Source organism: Bufo bufo, chromosome 9 (genome assembly GCF_905171765.1).
Source record: "Bufo bufo chromosome 9, aBufBuf1.1, whole genome shotgun sequence".
NCBI classification, from domain to species: Eukaryota; Metazoa; Chordata; class Amphibia; order Anura; family Bufonidae; genus Bufo; species Bufo bufo.
In genome coordinates this window covers 1,795,138-1,818,960 of record NC_053397.1, presented here as the reverse complement: position 1 = coordinate 1,818,960, position 23,823 = coordinate 1,795,138, and the positions used below count along the sequence as shown (strand labels likewise).

The 23,823-nt window shown below is 46.4% G+C and overlaps 1 protein-coding gene across 1 annotated transcript in view; it reads left to right on the top strand.

Annotated features, from left to right (window-relative positions):
- Nucleotides 1–16,314, top strand: part of LOC120979092 — a 92,172-nt gene extending 75,858 nt beyond the window's left edge. The window contains exons 4-5 of the mRNA XM_040407638.1: nt 15,785–15,825; nt 16,039–16,314. Of these exons, the coding sequence (XP_040263572.1) occupies nt 15,785–15,825; nt 16,039–16,164 (167 nt within the window). The 3' untranslated portion in view covers nt 16,165–16,314. The remainder of the gene's footprint in view (nt 1–15,784; nt 15,826–16,038) is intronic.
- The last annotated feature ends 7,509 nt before the right edge of the window (nt 16,315–23,823 follow it).

Below are 23,823 nucleotides of genomic sequence, written 5' to 3'. Positions count from 1 at the left end.
ATTGTGGGGCACAGTGTAGCGGTATACTGTATATTGTGGGGCACAGTGTAGCGGTATACTGTATATTGTGGGGCACAGTGTAGCGGTATACTGTATATTGTGTGGCACAGTGTAGCGGTATACTGTATATTGTGGGGCACAGTGTAGAGGTATACTGTATATTGTGTGGCACAGTGTAGAGGTATACTGTATATTGTGTGGCACAGTGTAGAGGTATACTGTATATTGTGTGGCACAGTGTAGCGGTATACTGTATATTGTGTGGCACAGTGTAGCGGTATACTGTATATTGTGGGGCACAGTGTAGCGGTATACTGTATATTGTGTGGCACAGTGTAGCGGTATACTGTATATTGTGTGGCACAGTGTAGCGGTATACTGTATATTGTGGGGCACAGTGTAGAGGTATACTGTATATTGTGTGGCACAGTGTAGAGGTATACTGTATATTGTGTGGCACAGTGTAGAGGTATACTGTATATTGTGTGGCACAGTGTAGCGGTATACTGTATATTGTGTGGCACAGTGTAGCGGTATACTGTATATTGTGGGGCACAGTGTAGCGGTATACTGTATATTGTGTGGCACAGTGTAGCGGTATACTGTATATTGTGGGGCACAGTGTAGAGGTATACTGTATATTGTGTGGCACAGTGTAGCGGTATACTGTATATTGTGTGGCACAGTGTAGCGGTATACTGTATATTGTGTGGCACAGTGTAGCGGTATACTGTATATTGTGTGGCACAGTGTAGCGGTATACTGTATATTGTGTGGCACAGTGTAGCGGTATACTGTATATTGTGGGACACAGTGTAGAGGTATACTGTATTTTGTGGGGCACAGTGTAGAGGTATACTGTATATTGTGGGGCACAGTGTAGCGGTATACTGTATATTGTGGGGCACAGTGTAGAGGTATACTGTATATTGTGTGGCACAGTGTAGAGGTATACTGTATATTGTGTGGCACAGTGTAGAGGTATACTGTATACTGTGTGGCACGGTGTAGAGGTATACTGTATATTGTGTGGCACAGTGTAGAGTATACTGTATATTGTGTGGCACAGTGTAGAGGTATACTGTATATTGTGTGGCACAGTGTAGCGGTATACTGTACATTGTGGGGCACAGTGTAGAGGTATACTGTATATTGTGCGGCACAGTGTAGAGGTATACTGTATATTGTGCGGCACAGTGTAGAGGTATACTGTATATTGTGCGGCACAGTGTAGAGGTATACTGTATATTGTGTGGCACAGTGTAGAGGTATACTGTATACTGTGTGGCACGGTGTAGAGGTATACTGTATATTGTGTGGCACAGTGTAGAGTATACTGTATATTGTGTGGCACAGTGTAGAGGTATACTGTATATTGTGGGGCACAGTGTAGAGGTATACTGTATATTGTGTGGCACAGTGTAGCGGTATACTGTATATTGTGTGGCACAGTGTAGCGGTATACTGTATATTGTGTGGCACAGTGTAGCGGTATACTGTATATTGTGTGGCACAGTGTAGCGGTATACTGTATATTGTGGGGCACAGTGTAGCGGTATACTGTATATTGTGGGGCACAGTGTAGAGGTGTACTGTATATTGTGGGACACAGTGTAGAGGTACACTGTATATTGTGTGGCACAGTGTAGAGGTATACTGTATATTGTGTGGCACAGTGTAGAGGTATACTGTATATTGTGTGGCACAGTGTAGCGGTATACTGTATATTGTGTGGCACAGTGTAGCGGTATACTGTATATTGTGTGGCACAGTGTAGCGGTATACTGTATATTGTGTGGCACAGTGTAGCGGTATACTGTATATTGTGGGACACAGTGTAGAGGTATACTGTATTTTGTGGGGCACAGTGTAGAGGTATACTGTATATTGTGGGGCACAGTGTAGCGGTATACTGTATATTGTGGGGCACAGTGTAGAGGTATACTGTATATTGTGTGGCACAGTGTAGAGGTATACTGTATATTGTGTGGCACAGTGTAGAGGTATACTGTATACTGTGTGGCACGGTGTAGAGGTATACTGTATATTGTGTGGCACAGTGTAGAGTATACTGTATATTGTGTGGCACAGTGTAGAGGTATACTGTATATTGTGTGGCACAGTGTAGCGGTATACTGTACATTGTGGGGCACAGTGTAGAGGTATACTGTATATTGTGCGGCACAGTGTAGAGGTATACTGTATATTGTGCGGCACAGTGTAGAGGTATACTGTATATTGTGCGGCACAGTGTAGAGGTATACTGTATATTGTGCGGCACAGTGTAGAGGTATACTGTATATTGTGTGGCACAGTGTAGAGGTATACTGTATATTGTGTGGCACAGTGTAGAGTATACTGTATATTGTGTGGCACAGTGTAGAGGTATACTGTATATTGTGGGGCACAGTGTAGAGGTATACTGTATATTGTGTGGCACAGTGTAGCGGTATACTGTATATTGTGTGGCACAGTGTAGCGGTATACTGTATATTGTGTGGCACAGTGTAACGGTATACTGTATATTGTGTGGCACAGTGTAGCGGTATACTGTATATTGTGGGGCACAGTGTAGCGGTATACTGTATATTGTGGGGCACAGTGTAGAGGTGTACTGTATATTGTGGGACACAGTGTAGAGGTACACTGTATATTGTGTGGCACAGTGTAGAGGTATACTGTATATTGTGTGGCACAGTGTAGAGGTATACTGTATATTGTGGGGCACAGTGTAGCGGTATACTGTATATTGTGGGGCACAGTGTAGCGGTATACTGTATATTGTGGGGCACAGTGTAGCGGTATACTGTATATTGTGTGGCACAGTGTAGAGATATACTGTATATTGTGTGGCACAGTGTAGAGGTATACTGTATATTGTGTGGCACAGTGTAGAGGTATACTGTATATTGTGGGGCACAGTGTAGCGGTATACTGTATATTGTGTGGCACAGTGTAGAGGTATACTGTATATTGTGTGGCACAGTGTAGAGGTATACTGTATATTGTGTGGCACAGTGTAGAGGTATACTCTATATTGTGTGGCACAGTGTAGAGGTATACTGTATATTGTGTGCACAGTGTAGAGGTATACTGTATATTGTGTGGCACAGTGTAGCGGTATACTGTATATTGTGTGCACAGTGTAGAGGTATACTGTATATTGTGTGCACAGTGTAGAGGTATACTGTATATTGTGTGGCACAGTGTAGAGTATACTGTATATTGTGTGGCACAGTGTAGAGGTATACTGTATATTGTTTGGCACAGTGTAGAGGTATACTGTATATTGTCTGGCACAGTGTAGAGGTATACTGTATATTGTGTGGCACAGTGTAGAGGTATACTGTATATTGTGTGGCACAGTGTAGCGGTATACTGTATATTGTGTGGCACAGTGTAGCGGTATACTGTATATTGTGGGACACAGTGTAGAGGTACACTGTATATTGTGTGGCACAGTGTAGAGGTATACTGTATATTGTGGGGCACAGTGTAGAGGTATACTGTATATTGTGGGGCACAGTGTAGAGGTATACTGTATATTGTGCGGCACAGTGTAGAGGTATACTGTATATTGTGGGGCACAGTGTAGAGGTATACTGTATATTGTGGGGCACAGTGTAGAGGTACACTGTATATTGTGTGGCACAGTGTAGAGGTATACTGTATATTGTGGGGCACAGTGTAGAGGTATACTGTATATTGTGGGGCACAGTGTAGAGGTATACTGTATATTGTGCGGCACAGTGTAGAGGTATACTGTATATTGTGCGGCACAGTGTAGAGTATACTGTATATTGTGCGGCACAGTGTAGAGGTATACTGTATATTGTGCGGCACAGTGTAGAGGTATACTGTATATTGTGCGGCACAGTGTAGAGGTATACTGTATATTGTGCGGCACAGTGTAGAGGTATACTGTATATTGTGTGGCACAGTGTAGAGGTATACTGTATATTGTGTGGCACAGTGTAGAGTATACTGTATATTGTGTGGCACAGTGTAGAGGTATACTGTATATTGTGGGGCACAGTGTAGAGGTATACTGTATATTGTGTGGCACAGTGTAGCGGTATACTGTATATTGTGTGGCACAGTGTAGCGGTATACTGTATATTGTGTGGCACAGTGTAACGGTATACTGTATATTGTGTGGCACAGTGTAGCGGTATACTGTATATTGTGGGGCACAGTGTAGCGGTATACTGTATATTGTGGGGCACAGTGTAGAGGTGTACTGTATATTGTGGGACACAGTGTAGAGGTACACTGTATATTGTGTGGCACAGTGTAGAGGTATACTGTATATTGTGTGGCACAGTGTAGAGGTATACTGTATATTGTGGGGCACAGTGTAGCGGTATACTGTATATTGTGGGGCACAGTGTAGCGGTATACTGTATATTGTGGGGCACAGTGTAGCGGTATACTGTATATTGTGTGGCACAGTGTAGAGATATACTGTATATTGTGTGGCACAGTGTAGAGGTATACTGTATATTGTGTGGCACAGTGTAGAGGTATACTGTATATTGTGGGGCACAGTGTAGCGGTATACTGTATATTGTGTGGCACAGTGTAGAGGTATACTGTATATTGTGTGGCACAGTGTAGAGGTATACTGTATATTGTGTGGCACAGTGTAGAGGTATACTCTATATTGTGTGGCACAGTGTAGAGGTATACTGTATATTGTGTGCACAGTGTAGAGGTATACTGTATATTGTGTGGCACAGTGTAGCGGTATACTGTATATTGTGTGCACAGTGTAGAGGTATACTGTATATTGTGTGCACAGTGTAGAGGTATACTGTATATTGTGTGGCACAGTGTAGAGTATACTGTATATTGTGTGGCACAGTGTAGAGGTATACTGTATATTGTTTGGCACAGTGTAGAGGTATACTGTATATTGTCTGGCACAGTGTAGAGGTATACTGTATATTGTGTGGCACAGTGTAGAGGTATACTGTATATTGTGTGGCACAGTGTAGCGGTATACTGTATATTGTGTGGCACAGTGTAGCGGTATACTGTATATTGTGGGACACAGTGTAGAGGTACACTGTATATTGTGTGGCACAGTGTAGAGGTATACTGTATATTGTGGGGCACAGTGTAGAGGTATACTGTATATTGTGGGGCACAGTGTAGAGGTATACTGTATATTGTGCGGCACAGTGTAGAGGTATACTGTATATTGTGGGGCACAGTGTAGAGGTATACTGTATATTGTGGGGCACAGTGTAGAGGTACACTGTATATTGTGTGGCACAGTGTAGAGGTATACTGTATATTGTGGGGCACAGTGTAGAGGTATACTGTATATTGTGGGGCACAGTGTAGAGGTATACTGTATATTGTGCGGCACAGTGTAGAGGTATACTGTATATTGTGCGGCACAGTGTAGAGGTATACTGTATATTGTGTGGCACAGTGTAGCGGTATACTGTATATTGTGTGGCACAGTGTAGCGGTATACTGTATATTGTGTGCACAGTGTAGAGGTATACTGTATATTGTGTGGCACAGTGTAGCGGTATACTGTATATTGTGTGGCACAGTGTAGAGGTATACTGTATATTGTGGCGCACAGTGTAGAGGTATACTGTATATTGTGTGGCACAGTGTAGCGGTATACTGTATATTGTGTGGCACAGTGTAGAGGTATACTGTATATTGTGGGGCACAGTGTAGAGGTATACTGTACATTGTGTGGCACAGTGTAGAGGTATACTGTACATTGTGGGGCACAGTGTAGAGGTATACTGTATATTGTGTGGCACAGTGTAGCGGTATACTGTATATTGTGTGGCACAGTGTAGAGGTATACTGTATATTGTGGGGCACAGTGTAGAGGTATACTGTATATTGTGTGGCACAGTGTAGCGGTATACTGTATATTGTGTGGCACAGTGTAGAGGTATACTGTATATTGTGTGCACAGTGTAGAGGTATACTGTATATTGTGTGGCACAGTGTAGCGGTATACTGTATATTGTGTGGCACAGTGTAGAGGTATACTGTATATTGTGGCGCACAGTGTAGAGGTATACTGTATATTGTGTGGCACAGTGTAGCGGTATACTGTATATTGTGTGGCACAGTGTAGAGGTATACTGTATATTGTGGGGCACAGTGTAGAGGTATACTGTACATTGTGTGGCACAGTGTAGAGGTATACTGTACATTGTGGGGCACAGTGTAGAGGTATACTGTATATTGTGTGGCACAGTGTAGCGGTATACTGTATATTGTGTGGCACAGTGTAGAGGTATACTGTATATTGTGGGGCACAGTGTAGCGGTATACTGTATATTGTGGGGCACAGTGTAGCAGTATACTGTATATTGTGGGGCACAGTGTAGAGGTATACAGTATATTGTGGGGCACAGTGTAGAGGTATACTGTATATTTTGTGGTACAGTGTAGAGGTATAGTGTATATTGTGGGGCACAGTGTAGCGGTATACTGTATATTGTGTGGCACAGTGTAGAGGTATACTGTATATTGTGGGGCACAGTGTAGAGGTATACTGTATATTGTGTGGCACAGTGTAGAGGTATACTGTATATTGTGTGGCACAGTGTAGAGGTATACTGTATATTGTGGGGCACAGTGTAGAGGTATACTGTACATTGTGTGGCACAGTGTAGAGGTATACTGTACATTGTGTGGCACAGTGTAGAGGTATACTGTATATTGTGCGGCACAGTGTAGAGGTATACTGTATATTGTGGGGCACAGTGTAGAGGTATACTGTATATTGTGTGGCACAGTGTAGCGGTATACTGTATATTGTGTGGCACAGTGTAGAGGTATACTGTATATTGTGCGGCACAGTGTAGAGGTATACTGTATATTGTGTGGCACAGTGTAGAGGTATACTGTATATTGTGTGCACAGTGTAGAGGTATACTGTATATTGTGTGGCACAGTGTAGAGGTATACTGTATATTGTGTGGCACAGTGTAGCGGTATACTGTATATTGTGGGGCACAGTGTAGAGGTATACTGTATATTGTGGGGCACAGTGTAGAGGTATACTGTATATTGTGTGGCACAGTGTAGCGGTATACTGTATATTGTGTGGCACAGTGTAGAGGTATACTGTATATTGTTTGGCACAGTGTAGAGGTATACTGTATATTGTGGGGCACAGTGTAGAGGTATACTGTATATTGTGGGGCACAGTGTAGCGGTATACTGTATATTGTGTGGCACAGTGTAGCGGTATACTGTATATTGTGTGGCACAGTGTAGAGGTATACTGTATATTGTTTGGCACAGTGTAGAGGTATACTGTATATTGTGGGGCACAGTGTAGAGGTATACTGTATATTGTGTGGCACAGTGTAGAGGTATACTGTATATTGTGGGGCACAGTGTAGAGGTATACTGTACATTGTGTGGCACAGTGTAGAGGTATACTGTATATTGTGGGGCACAGTGTAGCGGTATACTGTATATTGTGTGGCTCAGTGTAGAGGTATACTGTATATTGTGTGCACAGTGTAGAGGTATACTGTATATTGTGGGGCACAGTGTAGAGGTATACTGTATATTGTGTGCACAGTGTAGAGGTATACTGTATATTGTGGGGCACAGTGTAGAGGTATACTGTATATTGTGGGGCACAGTGTAGAGGTATACTGTATATTGTGGGGCACAGTGTAGCGGTATACTGTATATTGTGGGGCACAGTGTAGCGGTATACTGTATATTGTGGGGCACAGTGTAGAGGTATACTGTATATTGTGGGGCACAGTGTAGAGGTATACTGTATACTGTGTGGCACAGTGTAGAGGTATACTGTACATTGTGTGGCACAGTGTAGAGGTATACTGTATATTGTGGGGCACAGTGTAGAGGTATACTGTATATTGTGGGGCACAGTGTAGAGGTATACTGTATATTGTGTGGCACAGTGTAGAGGTATACTGTATATTGTGTGGCACAGTGTAGAGGTATACTGTATATTGTGGGGCACAGTGTAGCGGTATACTGTATATTGTGTGGCACAGTGTAGAGGTATACTGTATATTGTGGGGCACAGTGTAGCGGTATACTGTATATTGTGTGGCACAGTGTAGAGGTATACTGTATATTGTGGGGCACAGTGTAGAGGTATACTGTATATTGTGGGGCACAGTGTAGCGGTATACTGTATATTGTGTGGCACAGTGTAGAGGTATACTGTATATTGTGTGGCACAGTGTAGCGGTATACTGTATATTGTGGGGCACAGTGTAGAGGTATACTGTATATTGTGTGGCACAGTGTAGAGGTATACTGTATATCGTGGGGCACAGTGTAGCGGTATACTGTATATTGTGGGGCACAGTGTAGCGGTATACTGTATATTGTGTGGCACAGTGTAGAGGTATACTGTATATTGTGGGGCACAGTGTAGCGGTATACTGTATATTGTGTGGCATAGTGTAGAGGTATACTGTATATCGTGGGGCACAGTGTAGCGGTATACTGTATATTGTGTGGCACAGTGTAGAGGTATACTGTATATTGTGGGGCACAGTGTAGAGGTATACTGTATATTATGGGGCACAGTGTAGAGGTATACTGTATATTGTGGGGCACAGTTTAGAGGTATACTGTATATTGTGTGGCACAGTGTAGCGGTATACTGTATATTGTGTGGCACAGTGTAGAGGTATACTGTATATTGTGTGGCACAGTGTAGCGATATACTGTATATTGTGGGGCACAGTGTAGCGGTATACTGTATATTGTGGGGCACAGTGTAGAGGTATACTGTATATTGTGTGGCACGGTGTAGAGGTATACTGTATATTGTGTGGCACAGTGTAGAGGTATACTGTATACTGTGTGGCACAGTGTAGCGGTATACTGTATATTGTGTGGCACAGTGTAGAGTATACTGTATATTGTGGGGCACAGTGTAGAGGTATACTGTATATTGTGGGGCACAGTGTAGCGGTATACTGTATATTGTGTGGCACAGTGTAGAGGTATACTGTATATTGTGTGGCACAGTGTAGCGTATACTGTATATTGTGTGGCACAGTGTAGAGGTATACTGTATATTGTGTGGCACAGTGTAGAGGTATACTGTATATCGTGGGGCACAGTGTAGCGGTATACTGTATATTGTGTGGCACAGTGTAGAGGTATACTGTATATTGTGGGACACAGTGTAGAGGTGTACTGTATATTGTGTGGCACAGTGTAGAGGTATACTGTATATCGTGGGGCACAGTGTAGCGTATACTGTATATTGTGTGGCACAGTGTAGAGGTATACTGTATATTGTGTGGCACAGTGTAGAGGTATACTGTATATTGTGGGGCACAGTGTAGCGGTATACTGTACATTGTGGGGCACAGTGTAGAGGTATACTGTATATTGTGTGGCACAGTGTAGAGGTATACTGTATATTGTGGGGCACAGTGTAGAGGTATACTGTGGGGCACAGTGTAGAGGTATACTGTATATTGTGTGGCACAGTGTAGAGGTATACTGTATATCGTGGGGCACAGTGTAGCGGTATACTGTATATTGTGGGGCACAGTGTAGAGGTATACTGTATATTGTGTGGCACAGTGTAGAGGTATACTGTATATTGTGTGGCACAGTGTAGCGGTATACTGTATATTGTGGGGCACAGTGTAGAGGTATACTGTATATTGTGTGGCACAGTGTAGAGGTATACTGTATATCGTGGGGCACAGTGTAGCGGTATACTGTATATTGTGTGGCACAGTGTAGGCTATATGTGTATAACATAAACATATTCCACATGAACACTTACAATTACTTGGCTTGGCCCTTGGGGGTCCCGGACGCCACTTCCACACTTGGCCGGGGGCTCGGCGGAGCTGATGATGTGTTTTATCCTAATGAGAAAGATTTCTTAATAAGGATTTGGAGAAGGGGCAGAGGGATAGCAGAGCAGGGAGAGGCTGGTGCTGCTACTAGGGGGTCATACCATGGGGGAGTAATAAAGCCCACCATAATGCCCCCCCCAGTAGTAATAATTCTCCTTATAATGTGACAGTGCAAAAAATACCCTATTGTAATGCCCCGAGTTGAGCTAATGTCCCCCATAGTGCCCCCATATTGTGCCAGTATAAAATACCCCGATATAGTGCCCCCAGTAAATGCCCCCATAGTGCTCCTCTCTCCCCTTCCCCATAGAACCAACCATAATGTGTCCCAGTAAAAATGCTACTGTACAGAGCCCCCCATATAACATACCCCTTTTTTGTGTCCTCAGTAGATGCCCCTATAGTGCCTCCTAATATTGTGCCAGTAAGAAGTGCCCCCATAGATGCCCCCCAATCATGTGCCAGTAACAAGAGCCCCCCCATCATGTCAGCGATGCGATGCAGCCTCTTCCGGCCTGTGTCCCGCGCTGTACGGCTCAGGCGGCGCGATGACGTCTGCACCGGCCTCTGATAGGCTGCCAGCACTAGGCCGGCAGCCTATCAGAGGAACAGGGAAGGGACACGCCGCCTCCTCCTCCCCTCCCCCGCCACAGCACTGAGTCCTGAGGACGGCGATACAGATGACTATCGAGCTGAGCGCTCATCTCCCTGTGCCCTGCCGCCACCCCCCTCTTTTCACCAGGGCCACGCCGCCAGCTCGGGGGTGGGCCATTGCCCCGTCCCCCCCCCCCCTTCCTGGATTCGCCAGTTTATGGGACATACCTTTATATATTTTCTATTGCCAGTGTCCTTGATTTATGCTCATGACTATTGTAGATACAGATCCATCTGATATTTTATGTATTTGTACCATATTACCACCACCTGCAGCTTCTGTCCATAAATATACGTTGTGTTGTGTGTGTATCACCAGGATGGAGTCTTTTCTGCCACTTCCCCCTTTTTAATGGAATATACTTTTACATATTAACAATTTTTCAATAAAATATTATATTTTATATGGATACTTTGTGAGCTCGATTTCTTTTTTAGCTGTTCCTCATTTGTGGGAGCTTGTACCGGTTATTTCCCCAAGTTGGCCCCTTACTTACTTATAGCTCAATACGGATTGGTACACTTAGTTTTGGCAATAGGGTCACTTTTGGTGGTTTTTGTATTTATTATAGACACAATATAGTAATATTACAGACAGATCATATAGTATTATTATATAGTATTATTACAGACACATTATATAGTAATATTACAGATTCAATATAAAGGATTATTGCAATTATATTATATAGTATTATTACACATTATATTTATATTACCAGAACATTATATAGTATTATTACAGACAATCTCACTGCAGTATGGGACGCTTAAAACAAAAACAAAAAAACGTTATTGATTTAATTCCTATAAAAGAATGGGAGAAGTAAACACCTCTTAGCTGTGGTCACACGGTGCAGCCATTGTGAAGGTCTCAGCCCAGGACACCTCTCAGTTGTGCTCACACAGTGCAGCCATTCTGAAGGTCTCAGCCCTGGACACCTCTCGGTTGTGCTCACACAGTGCAGCCATTCTGAAGGTCTCAGCCCTGGACACCTCTCGGTTGTGCTCACACAGTGCAGCCATTCTGAAGGTCTCAGCCCTGGACACCTCTCGGTTGTGCTCACACAGTGCAGCCATTCTGAAGGTCTCAGCCCTGGACACCTCTCGGTTGTGCTCACACAGTGCAGCCATTCTGAAGGTCTCAGCCCTGGACACCTCTCGGTTGTGCTCACACGGTGCAGCCATTCTGAAGGTCTCAGCCCTGGACACCTCTCGGTTGTGCTCACACGGTGCAGCCATTCTGAAGGTCTCAGCCCTGGACACCTCTCGGTTGTGCTCACACGGTGCAGCCATTCTGAAGGTCTCAGCCCTGGACACCTCTCGGTTGTTCTCACACGGTGCAGCTATACTAAAGGTCTCAGCCCTGGACACCTCTCGGTTGTGCTCACACGGTGCAGCCATTCTGAAGGTCTCAGCCTTGGACACCTCTCGGTTGTGCTCACACGGTGCAGCCATTCTGAAGGTCTCAGCCCTGGACACCTCTCGGTTGTGCTCACACAGTGCAGCCATTCTGAAGGTCTCAGCCCTGGACACCTCTCGGTTGTGCTCACACGGTGCAGCCATTCTGAAGGTCTCAGCCCTGGACACCTCTCAGTTGTGCTCACACGGTGCAGCCATTCTGAAGGTCTCAGCCCTGGACACCTCTCGGTTGTGCTCACACGGTGCAGCCATTCTGAAGGTCTCAGCCCTGGACACCTCTCGGCTGTGCTCACACAGTGCAGCCATTCTGAAGGTCTCAGCCTTGGACACCTCTCGGTTGTGCTCACACGGTGCAGCCATTCTGAAGGTCTCAGCCCTGGACACCTCTCGGTTGTTCTCACACGGTGCAGCCATTCCGAAGGTCTCAGCCCTGGACACCTCTCGGTTGTGCTCACACGGTGCAGCCATTCTGAAGGTCTCAGCCCTGGATACCTCTCGGTTGTGCTCACACGGTGCAGCTATTCTGAAGGTCACAGCCCTGGACACCTCTCGGTTGTGCTCACACGGTGCAGCCATTCTGAAGGTCTCAGCCCAGGACACCTCTCAGTTGTGCTCACACAGTGCAGCCATTCTGAAGGTCTCAGCCCTGGACACCTCTCGGTTGTGCTCACACGGTGCAGCCATTCTGAAGGTCTCAGCCCAGGACACCTCTTAGCTGTGCTCACACAGTGCAGCCATTCTGAAGGTCTCAGCCCTGGACACCTCTCGGTTGTGCTCACACGGTGCAGCCATTCTGAAGGTCTCAGCCCAGGACACCTCTCGGTTGTGCTCACACGGTGCAGCCATTCTGAAGGTCTCAGCCCTGGACACCTCTCAGTTGTGCTCACACGGTGCAGCCATTCTGAAGGTCTCAGCCCTGGACACCTCTTAGCTGTGCTCACACGGTGCAGCCATTCTGAAGGTCTCAGCCCTGGACACCTCTCGGTTGTTCTCACACGGTGCAGCTATACTGAAGGTCTCAGCCCTGGACACCTCTCGGTTGTGCTCACACGGTGCAGCCATTCTGAAGGTCTCAGTCTTTGACACCTCTCGGTTGTGCTCACACGGTGCAGCCATTCTGAAGGTCTCAGCCCTGGACACCTCTTGGTTGTGCTCACACAGTGCAGCCATTCTGAAGGTCTCAGCCCTGGACACCTCTCGGTTGTGCTCACACGGTGCAGCCATTCTGAAGGTCTCAGCCCTGGACACCTCTCAGTTGTGCTCACACGGTGCAGCCATTCTGAAGGTCTCAGCCCTGGACACCTCTCGGCTGTGCTCACACAGTGCAGCCATTCTGAAAGTCTCAGCCTTGGACACCTCTCGGTTGTGCTCACACGGTGCAGCCATTCTGAAGGTCTCAGCCCTGGACACCTCTCGGTTGTTCTCACACGGTGCAGCCATTCTGAAGGTCTCAGCCCAGGACACCTCTCAGTTGTGCTCACACGGTGCAGCCATTCTGAAGGTCTCAGCCCTGGACACCTCTTAGCTGTGCTCACACGGTGCAGCCATTCTGAAGGTCTCAGCCCTGGACACCTCTCGGCTGTGTTCACACGGTGCAGCTATTCTGAAGGTCTCAGCCCTGGACACCTCTCGGTTGTGCTCACACGGTGCAGCCATTCTGAAGGTCTCAGCCCAGGACACCTCTCAGTTGTGCTCACACAGTGCAGCCATTCTGAAGGTCTCAGCCCTGGACACCTCTCGGTTGTGCTCACACGGTGCAGCCATTCTGAAGGTCTCAGCCCTGGACACCTCTCGGTTGTGTTCACACGGTGCAGCTATTCTGAAGGTCTCAGCCCTGGACACCTCTCGGTTGTGCTCACACGGTGCAGCCACTCTGAAGGTCTCAGCCCAGGACACCTCTCAGTTGTGCTCACACAGTGCAGCCATTCTGAAGGTCTCAGCCCTGGACACCTCTCGGTTGTGCTCACACGGTGCAGCCATTCTGAAGGTCTCAGCCCAGGACACCTCTTAGCTGTGCTCACACAGTGCAGCCATTCTGAAGGTCTCAGCCCTAGACACCTCTCGGTTGTGCTCACACGGTGCAGCCATTCTGAAGGTCTCAGCCCAGGACACCTCTCGGTTGTGCTCACACGGTGCAGCCATTCTGAAGGTCTCAGCCCTGGACACCTCTCGGTTGTGCTCACACAGTGCAGCCATTCTGAAGGTCTCAGCCCTGGACACCTCTCGGTTGTGCTCACACGGTGCAGCCATTCTGAAGGTCTCAGCCCTGGACACCTCTCAGTTGTGCTCACACGGTGCAGCCATTCTGAAGGTCTCAGCCCTGGACACCTCTCGGCTGTGCTCACACAGTGCAGCCATTCTGAAAGTCTCAGCCTTGGACACCTCTCGGTTGTGCTCACACGGTGCAGCCATTCTGAAGGTCTCAGCCCTGGACACCTCTCGGTTGTTCTCACACGGTGCAGCCATTCTGAAGGTCTCAGCCCAGGACACCTCTCGGTTGTGCTCACACGGTGCAGCCATTCTGAAGGTCTCAGCCCTGGACACCTCTTAGCTGTGCTCACACGGTGCAGCCATTCTGAAGGTCTCAGCCCAGGACACCTCTCGGTTGTGCTCACACGGTGCAGCCATTCTGAAGGTCTCAGCCCTGGACACCTCTCGGCTGTGCTCACACAGTGCAGCCATTCTGAAAGTCTCAGCCTTGGACACCTCTCGGTTGTGCTCACACGGTGCAGCCATTCTGAAGGTCTCAGCCCTGGACACCTCTCGGTTGTTCTCACACGGTGCAGCCATTCCGAAGGTCTCAGCCCTGGACACCTCTCGGTTGTGCTCACACGGTGCAGCCATTCTGAAGGTCTCAGCCCTGGACACCTCTCGGTTGTGCTCACACGGTGCAGCCATTCTGAAGGTCTCAGCCCAGGACACCTCTTAGCTGTGCTCACACAGTGCAGCCATTCTGAAGGTCTCAGCCCTGGACACCTCTCGGTTGTGCTCACACGGTGCAGCCATTCTGAAGGTCTCAGCCCTGGACACCTCTCGGTTGTGCTCACACGGTGCAGCCATTCTGAAGGTCTCAGCCCTGGACACCTCTCAGTTGTGCTCACACAGTGCAGCCATTCTGAAGGTCTCAGCCCTGGACACCTCTCAGTTGTGCTCACACAGTGCAGCCATTCTGAAGGTCTCAGCCCTGGACACCTCTCTGTTGGGCTGCACCGTGTGAGCACAACTGGTTAGTGTTTATTTTTTTTTTTAAAGCGTCCCATACTGCAGTGAGATAGATGGAAAACAGTGACGCAAACACACTTCGAGATTGTTGTACGTGAGCCTTTTATTATTACAGATGAACACATTATATATTATTATTACAGACTTATCATATAGCATTATTACAGACACACTATATAGTATATTACACATTTTATTGTAATTTTACACTTACATTATAAAGTATTATCATAGACACATTTCATATTAATACTACAAAGTCATGATATAATATTACATATACATATTATATAGTATTTCACAGACACATTATATAGTATTATTACAGACTGACTCATTATATAATATTATAACAGACGCATGATATAAATTATTACACACACATTATATAGTATTATTACTGACAGACATATTATTCAGTTTTTTTAAAGACAAATTCAATATATAATATGATCACAGACACATTATATAGTATCATTACACAATATATTGTATTATTACAGATACATTATATAATATTATCACAAACACATTATATAGTATTATTACACATTATATAATATTATCACAGACAGACCTATTATAATAATCATCATATTTTATATTATAATTCACAGACCGCATCCAGAATGAGCCCCGTGGCCCCGAACTGCTGCAGGTGACATGTTTTTATTATCTATGATATGTGTCGTACAGTCAGGGCCTTGAAAGGAGCATGTTCTGTACTTTTTGGTTTTTACCGCGTGTGTTGGAGGGATGTTGTCCTCTTGAATCTGAGGCTTCAGAGTAAATCCAGGAATGGTTTTGTGCTGTCTGTTCTCTTCGCACTGTGAGCAGTGCAGACTAATAATGCTTTCTTCTTCTGGTCCAGCAGAATGAGACTTCACAGTACATGATGGAAAATCAACAATACAACCTGTTTCTGCCAGTACAGGCCCCACAAAAGCCAGGGCCCTCCATCTACCAGGAGGCGGATCTGTACAGTGTCATACCATAGAGAAGACTCCTCCCCTGCAGAACCGTGTGATGTCTCAGAAGGCAGAACCCTCCATCTACCAGGAGGCGGATCTGTACAGTGTCATACCATAGAGAAGACTCCTCCCCTGCAGAACCATATGATGTCTCAGAAGGCAGAACCCTCCATCTACCAGGAGGTGAATCTGTACAGTGTCATACCACAGAGAAGACTCCTCCCCTGCAGAACCATATGATGTCTCAGAAGGCAGAACCCTCCATCTACCAGGAGGTGAATCTGTACAGTGTCATACCACAGAGAAGACTCCTCCCCTGCAGAACCATATGATGTCTCAGAAGGCAGAACCCTCCATCTACCAGGAGGTGAATCTGTACAGTGTCATACCACAGAGAAGACTCCTCCCCTGCAGAACCATATGATGTCTCAGAAGGTAGAACCCTCCATCTACCAGGAGGCGGATCTGTACAGTGTCATACCACAGAGAAGACTCCTCCCCTGCAGAACCATATGATGTCTCAGAAGGTAGAACCCTCCATCTACCAGGAGGCGGATCTGTACAGTGTCATACCATAGAGAAGACTCCTCCCCTGCAGAACCGTGTGATGTCTCAGAAGGCAGAACCCTCCATCTACCAGGAGGCGGATCTGTACAGTGTCATACCACAGAGAAAACTCCTCCCCTGCAGAACCATATGATGTCTCAGAAGGCAGAACCCTCCATCTACCAGGAGGTGGATCTGTACAGTGTCATACCACAGAGAAGACTCCTCCCCTGCAGAACCATATGATGTCTCAGAAGGCAGAACCCTCCATCTACCAGGAGGCGGATCTGTACAGTGTCATACCACAGAGAAGACTCCTCCCCTGCAGAACCGTGTGATGTCTCAGAAGGCATTGCCCTCTGCCTTCCAGGAATTGGTACAGTGTCATACCATAGAGAAGGGGTGTGACTAGATACTATACTCTGTAAGGACCTGGTTCTTACCAGTGATAGGAAATTGTCGACTGTGGGCTGTCTATTTCCCATCACTGGTAAGGAGATGTTTGCCCCCTAGTGGTCAGGTCCAAAACCGAAATAGTATATAGCCGGTTCACAGGGAGTTGGCTAAATCCTCTACTCCAAGGACCTGGTCCTCACCAGTGCTATGAAACAGCCGACTCTACAGGAGCTGTCCATTTCCATCATGTGGAGGGACCTCTTCTTCTGCCTCGTTGATCTGGTTACTGAACTGTGATGGGATTTAGTTGCTTCTCAATGACTTGTTAAAGCGAACCTTTCACCAGGATTTCACTTAATAAACTATTACCAGTACCTTATAGATTATCCTCATTCTGTTTCAATGCATTCTTGTGCCGCTTTCCTGGGATGTATATTCATGAAAAAAACGACTTATAAAGTCCTCGTCTCCAGCTCCTGCAGTCACGATAGAAGTCAAGGGGGTAGCCCTTCCCTCACTCCGGGCTGTAACTCCCCTGCCCTAACCCCTCCTCTAAGCAGTGTAACTGACACCCGGCTCAGTCGCCGGGACCGCGCTTGTACAGGCGGCGCATGCGCGTGAGGAAGAGAAGACAGGCATCGGGGACGGCGCATGCGCGATTCAGTTACAGGATCGCGCTTGAGTCCGACGGCGCATGCGCCGCCTGTACAAGCGCGGTCCCGGCGACTGAGCCGGGTGTCAGTTACACTACTTAGAGGAGGGGTTAGGGCAGGGGAGTTACAGCCCGGAGTGAGGGAAGGGCCACCCCCTTGACTTCTAGCGTGACTGCAGGAGCTGGAGACTAGGACTGTATAAGGCGTTTTTTTCATGAATATACATCCCAGGAAAGCGGCACAAGAATGCATTGAAACAGAATGAGGATAATCTATAAGGTACTGGTGATGGTTTATTAAGTGAAATCCAGGTGAAAGGTTCGCTTTAAATCCCCTTGTCTGTTAGGACCTGTCAGTGACACCGCTTCTACATGGATGCAGGGTTACAATATAGTTATGTAGCTGACTATTGTAGAATAAGCCTCTTTTATGTTTATTTTTATTTCTGAAAAATCTTTACAATAAACAATAAAAACAAACTATCATGTGACTTCTGAGCACTTGTCTCTGCAGAAATGTCCGTGTCACGGCGGGGAGTGGTGGAAACCCCCCACTGTGCCTCGGCGTTCGGAGCAGGTCACCACCTAGTGCAACCCTGAACTCTCCCTAGACTCCTAACGCATGAGCCGCCTCAGAAGGTAAGGGGGCTCATGCCCACCAACCTAGGACCACAGGGCAGAGACCACCCATTCATCCTACTCCACGGATGAATGGTGTCTCCAGAGGCCCAGTAGCAAACAGGAAGCAAGACCTCGGGCTAAACAGTACGGCAGGTAAGTAACAGCAACATAACAATGCTATGAACACTTACCTGCTGCAGCCCAGATGGACGGAGGCTCCAGGCTGGGAAACCCACAGTCTTGCCTTCGCTTAACCCACACCATACAACATACACCACAGGTGGGGAAGGGTGAACAGAAAGACACCGGAGGGGACAACAGACAGAGCAAGGTACACAGAATAATAAAGGTGGCTCATTCAGCCCAGGAGCAGCGCTCCACACCAACATATAGGAGGCCTGAGGTCTCACCCACCACACCGACCAAGCACACCTTAACCCTGTGCACACCAGAATGGGAAGGGACACACAGCTCAAAGGGGAAGTGTCAAAACAACATGTTGCCACCGGCAACAAGCATGCACGGCAAAAGTGTCATGGTGCACAATTACAGACCATGAGACAGCCGTGACAGTCCGGTCCTATCATATTCATGGTAAAGCGCTCCGCAGAAACATCTGGTCATGTGATCTCTGTACTTTCCTAGAAATTAAAGGGGTTATCCGATATCGGGATATCCCCGCCAATGCCCGGGCCCTTTGTATGGATTATACTTACCTGCTCAGTGGCACCCGCGTCGCTCCGTATCCCTGCATGGCCAACGGTGCATCTCTCTGTCGCTCGGATTAAAACATCCAGTGACGGCGGCATCTGGTGACGGGGGGATCAGCCAATAGCAGGCCGCAACGAAGATCGGACCCACGGGGGCTCGTCCCAGTCCCACCTGTTCTCCGGATATTTTAATGTGAGTGACGGGGAGATGCAGCGGGGGCCACACAGGGATCCGGAGCGACGCGGGTGACATGAGCACGTATGTATAATCCATACTAAGGGCCCGGGCATTGGCGGGGATATTTCAAATATCAGATAGCCTCTTTAAAATTATTTGTTTAAAAAACTAATTAGAAATTCCCTATATCTCAAAAGGACCTTTTCCATCTACTATGTAGGATTCACACCGCTGATGCTGAGGTCCTTTTCAAGGACAGGATTTAGAGGATTCACACTGTGACTATTTCCCGTACCCCAAAAGGACCTTTTCCATCTATTATGTAGGATTCACACCGCTGAGGTCCTTTTCAAGGACAGGATTTAGAGGATTCACACTGTGACTATTTCCCGTACCCCAAAAGGACCTTTTCCATCTACTATGTAGGATTCACACCGCTGATGCTGAGGTCCTTTTCAAGGACAGGATTTAGAGGATTCACACTGTGACTATTTCCCGTACCCCAAAAGGACCTTTTCCATCTATTATGTAGGATTCACACCGCTGAGGTCCTTTTCAAGGACAGGATTTAGAGGATTCACACTGTGACTATTTCCCGTACCCCAAAAGGACCTTTTCCATCTACTATGTAGGATTCACACCGCTGATGCTGAGGTCCTTTTCAAGGACAGGATTTAGAGGATTCACACTGTGACTATTTCCCGTACCCCAAAAGGACCTTTTCCATCTACTATGTAGGATTCACACTGCTGATGCTGAGGTCCTTTTCAAGGACAAGATTTAGCCGACTCACACTGTGACTATTTCCCGTACCCCAAAAGGACCTTTTCCATCTATTATGTAGGATTCACACCGCTGAGGTCCTTTTCAGGGACAGGATTTAGAGGATTCACACTGTGACTATTTCCCGTACCCCAAAAGGACCTTTTCCATCTATTATGTAGGATTCACACCGCTGAGGTCCTTTTCAGGGACAGGATTTAGATGATTCACACTGTGACTATTTCCCGTACCCCAAAAGGACCTTTTCCATCTATTATGTAGGATTCACACCGCTGAGGTCCTTTTCAGGGACAGGATTTAGACGATTCACACTGTGACTATTTCCCGTACCCCAAAAGGACCTTTTCCATCTACTATGTAGGATTCACACCGCTGATGCTGAGGTCCTTTTCAAGGACAGGATTTAGAGGATTCACACTGTGACTATTTCCCGTACCCCAAAAGGACCTTTTCCATCTACTATGTAGGATTCACACCGCTGATGCTGAGGTCCTTTTCAAGGACAAGATTTAGCCGACTAACACTGTGACTATTTCCCGTACCCCAAAAGGACCTTTTCCATCTATTATGTAGGATTCACACCGCTGAGGTCCTTTTCAGGGACAGGATTTAGACGATTCACACTGTGACTATTTCCCGTACCCCAAAAGGACCTTTTCCATCTATTATGTAGGATTCACACCGCTAATGCTGAGGTCCTATTCAAGGACAGGATTTAGCCGACTCACACTGTGACTATTTCCCGTACCCCAAAAGGACCTTTTCCATCTATTATGTAGGATTCACACCGCTGATGCTGAGGTCCTTTTCAGGGACAGGATTTAGCCGACTCACACTGTGACTATTTCCCGTACCCAAAAAGGACCTTTTCCATCTATTATGTAGGATTCACACCGCTGAGGTCGAGGTCCTTTTCAGGGACAGGATTTAGCCGACTCACACTGTGACTATGTCCCGTACCCCAAAAGGACCTTTTCCATCTATTATGTAGGATTCACACCACTGATGCTGAGGTCCTTTTCAGGGACAGGATTTAGCCGACTCACACTGTGACTATTTCCCGTACCCCAAAAGGACCTTTTCCATCTATTATGTAGGATTCACACCACTGATGCTGAGGTCCTTTTCAGGGACAGGATTTAGCCGACTCACACTGTGACTATTTCCCGTACCCCAAAAGGACCTTTTCCATCTATTATGTAGGATTCACACCGCTGATGCTGAGGTCCTTTTCAAGGACAGGATTTAGCCGACTCACACTGTGACTATTTCCCGTACCCCCAAAAGGACCTTTTCCATCTATTATGTAGGATTCACACCGCTGATGCTGAGGTCCTTTTCAGGGACAGGATTTAGCCGACTCACACTGTGACTATTTCCCATACCCCAAAAGGACCTTTTCCATCTATTATGTAGGATTCACACCGCTGATGCTGAGGTCCTTTTCAGGGACAGGATTTAGCCGACTCACACTGTGACTATTTCCCGTACCCCAAAAGGACATTTTCCATCTATTATGTACTAGTAAGTTGTTACACAAGTTTTATAAAATATATTGTGGCGGTGATCAGGATTGTGGCTCAGAAACGAAGACGCGGCTTGTCTTTTATATGGCCTTCCAAGTTGTGTTCCTTTAAGGGCAGATCCTAGATAGAGCGGACACGTTACAGGCCGAATAGAAAGCCCAGTGTGTAACTAGCCAACTCTGTAGGGAGGAGCAAAATCTGAGGGTGACGTCACTGTCAGAGGTGACATCATGCGGCTGTGAGATGACGCTCTCCCCATTTTCATCTCCTTCCTCTATACTGACGGCCGGCCACAGGTGGATTCACCGGCTGGTGCAGAGTCTGGCAGTGCCGCCGCCGCTGACATTACCGGTGGACGAAATGGTTTTTCACCCTTTGTCCCGTCTTTTGTCATTTTCTCCTAATCAGATGTCCCTGTTTCCTACTAAACCCCAAATTTCAGTCTATGATGCAAGAAACCCATTTCCTGCACTACCAGCAATATTCCACTTTACGGTTTTATTATAAATATACACAAAAAATGCAATATTGAAATGTACGTTTTCTCAAGTACTCACCAGAATGGCGTGTGATGATTACCTGCTGTATAAAATGCAGTTTTCGCTCAAATTAAAGAAAAAAAAAAAGCCAATTTTGTCTGGTTCTGCAGTAAATACAGAGCGCAGTCAGTACAGGGTCAGTTTTCTTTTGCACAGATCGATGGAGTGAGAATTTGTGACTGATGCGCTCCAGTCAGTGACACACAGCCTGTGTAAATGGATGCTGTGACCCTGCCTGGCACACTGTGCAGAAACTGCAGCAGTGACAGTGGAAATGTCTCGTGCATCTCTCCTGGTATTGACTTTGGTGTCATTTGGTTATTGATTTGTGTTTGCTGGTTCCAGGTGTTTTGTCTGTCCCGGCTCGTCTGCTTCCGGCCGATCAGACACGTCATTTTTGGGTTAGGGTGGCAATCTCACTCCAGAAGTAGGAAAACTGGAGGAGCAACCCCAGAACAAGCCCCATTTATCAGACAGCCTGTGACCTGTGATGAATGTGGAATAAAGCACAGACTCATCCTCCTCATAATACATCCCCCCATAGTGTGCCATCGGAGACATGCAAGGCTACCGCTCACAAAGTAACATACAGAGTAACATACTACATAAGGCCGAAAAATGCCCTCAGTCCAGTTCGGCCTGTTATCCTGCAAGTTGATCCAGAAGAAGGCAAAAAAAAAACTGAGGTAGAAGCCAAATTTCCTCACTTAATGGAAAAAATTCCTTCCCGACTCCAATCAGGCATCAAAATAACTCCCTGGATCAACGACCCCTCACTAGTAGCTATAGCCTGTAATATTATTACCCTCCAGAAATACATCCAGACCCCTCCTGAATTCCTTTATTGTACTCACCATCACCACCTCCTCAGGGAGAGAGTCCATAGTCTCACTGCTCTTACAGTATAGAGTCCATAGTCTCACTGCTCTTACAGTAAAGAGTCCATAGTCTCACTGCTCTTACAGTATAGAGTCCATAGTCTCACTGCTCTTACAGTAAAGAGTCCATAGTCTCACTGCTCTTACAGTAAAGAGTCCATAGTCTCACTGCTCTTACAGTATAGAGTCCATAGTCTCACTGCTCTTACAGTAAAGAGTCCATAGTCTCACTGCTCTTACAGTATAGAGTCCATAGTCTCACTGCTCTTACAGTAAAGAGTCCATAGTCTCACTGCTCTTACAGTAAAGAGTCCATAGTCTCACTGCTCTTACAGTAAAGAGTCCATAGTCTCACTGCTCTTACAGTAAAGAGTCCATAGTCTCACTGCTCTTACAGTATAGAGTCCATAGTCTCACTGCTCTTACAGTAAAGAGTCCATAGTCTCACTGCTCTTACAGTAAAGAGTCCATAGTCTCACTGCTCTTACAGTAAAGAGTCCATAGTCTCACTGCTCTTACAGTAAAGAGTCCATAGTCTCACTGCTCTTACAGTATAGAGTCCATAGTCTCACTGCTCTTACAGTATATAGTCCATAGTCTCACTGCGCTTACAGTAAAGAGTCCATAGTCTCACTGCTCTTACAGTAAAGAGTCCATAGTCTCACTGCTCTTACAGTAAAGAGTCCATAGTCTCACTGCTCTTACAGTATAGAGTCCATAGTCTCACTGCTCTTACAGTAAAGAGTCCATAGTCTCACTGCTCTTACAGTATAGAGTCCATAGTCTCACTGCTCTTACAGTATATAGTCCATAGTCTCACTGCGCTTACAGTAAAGAGTCCATAGTCTCACTGCTC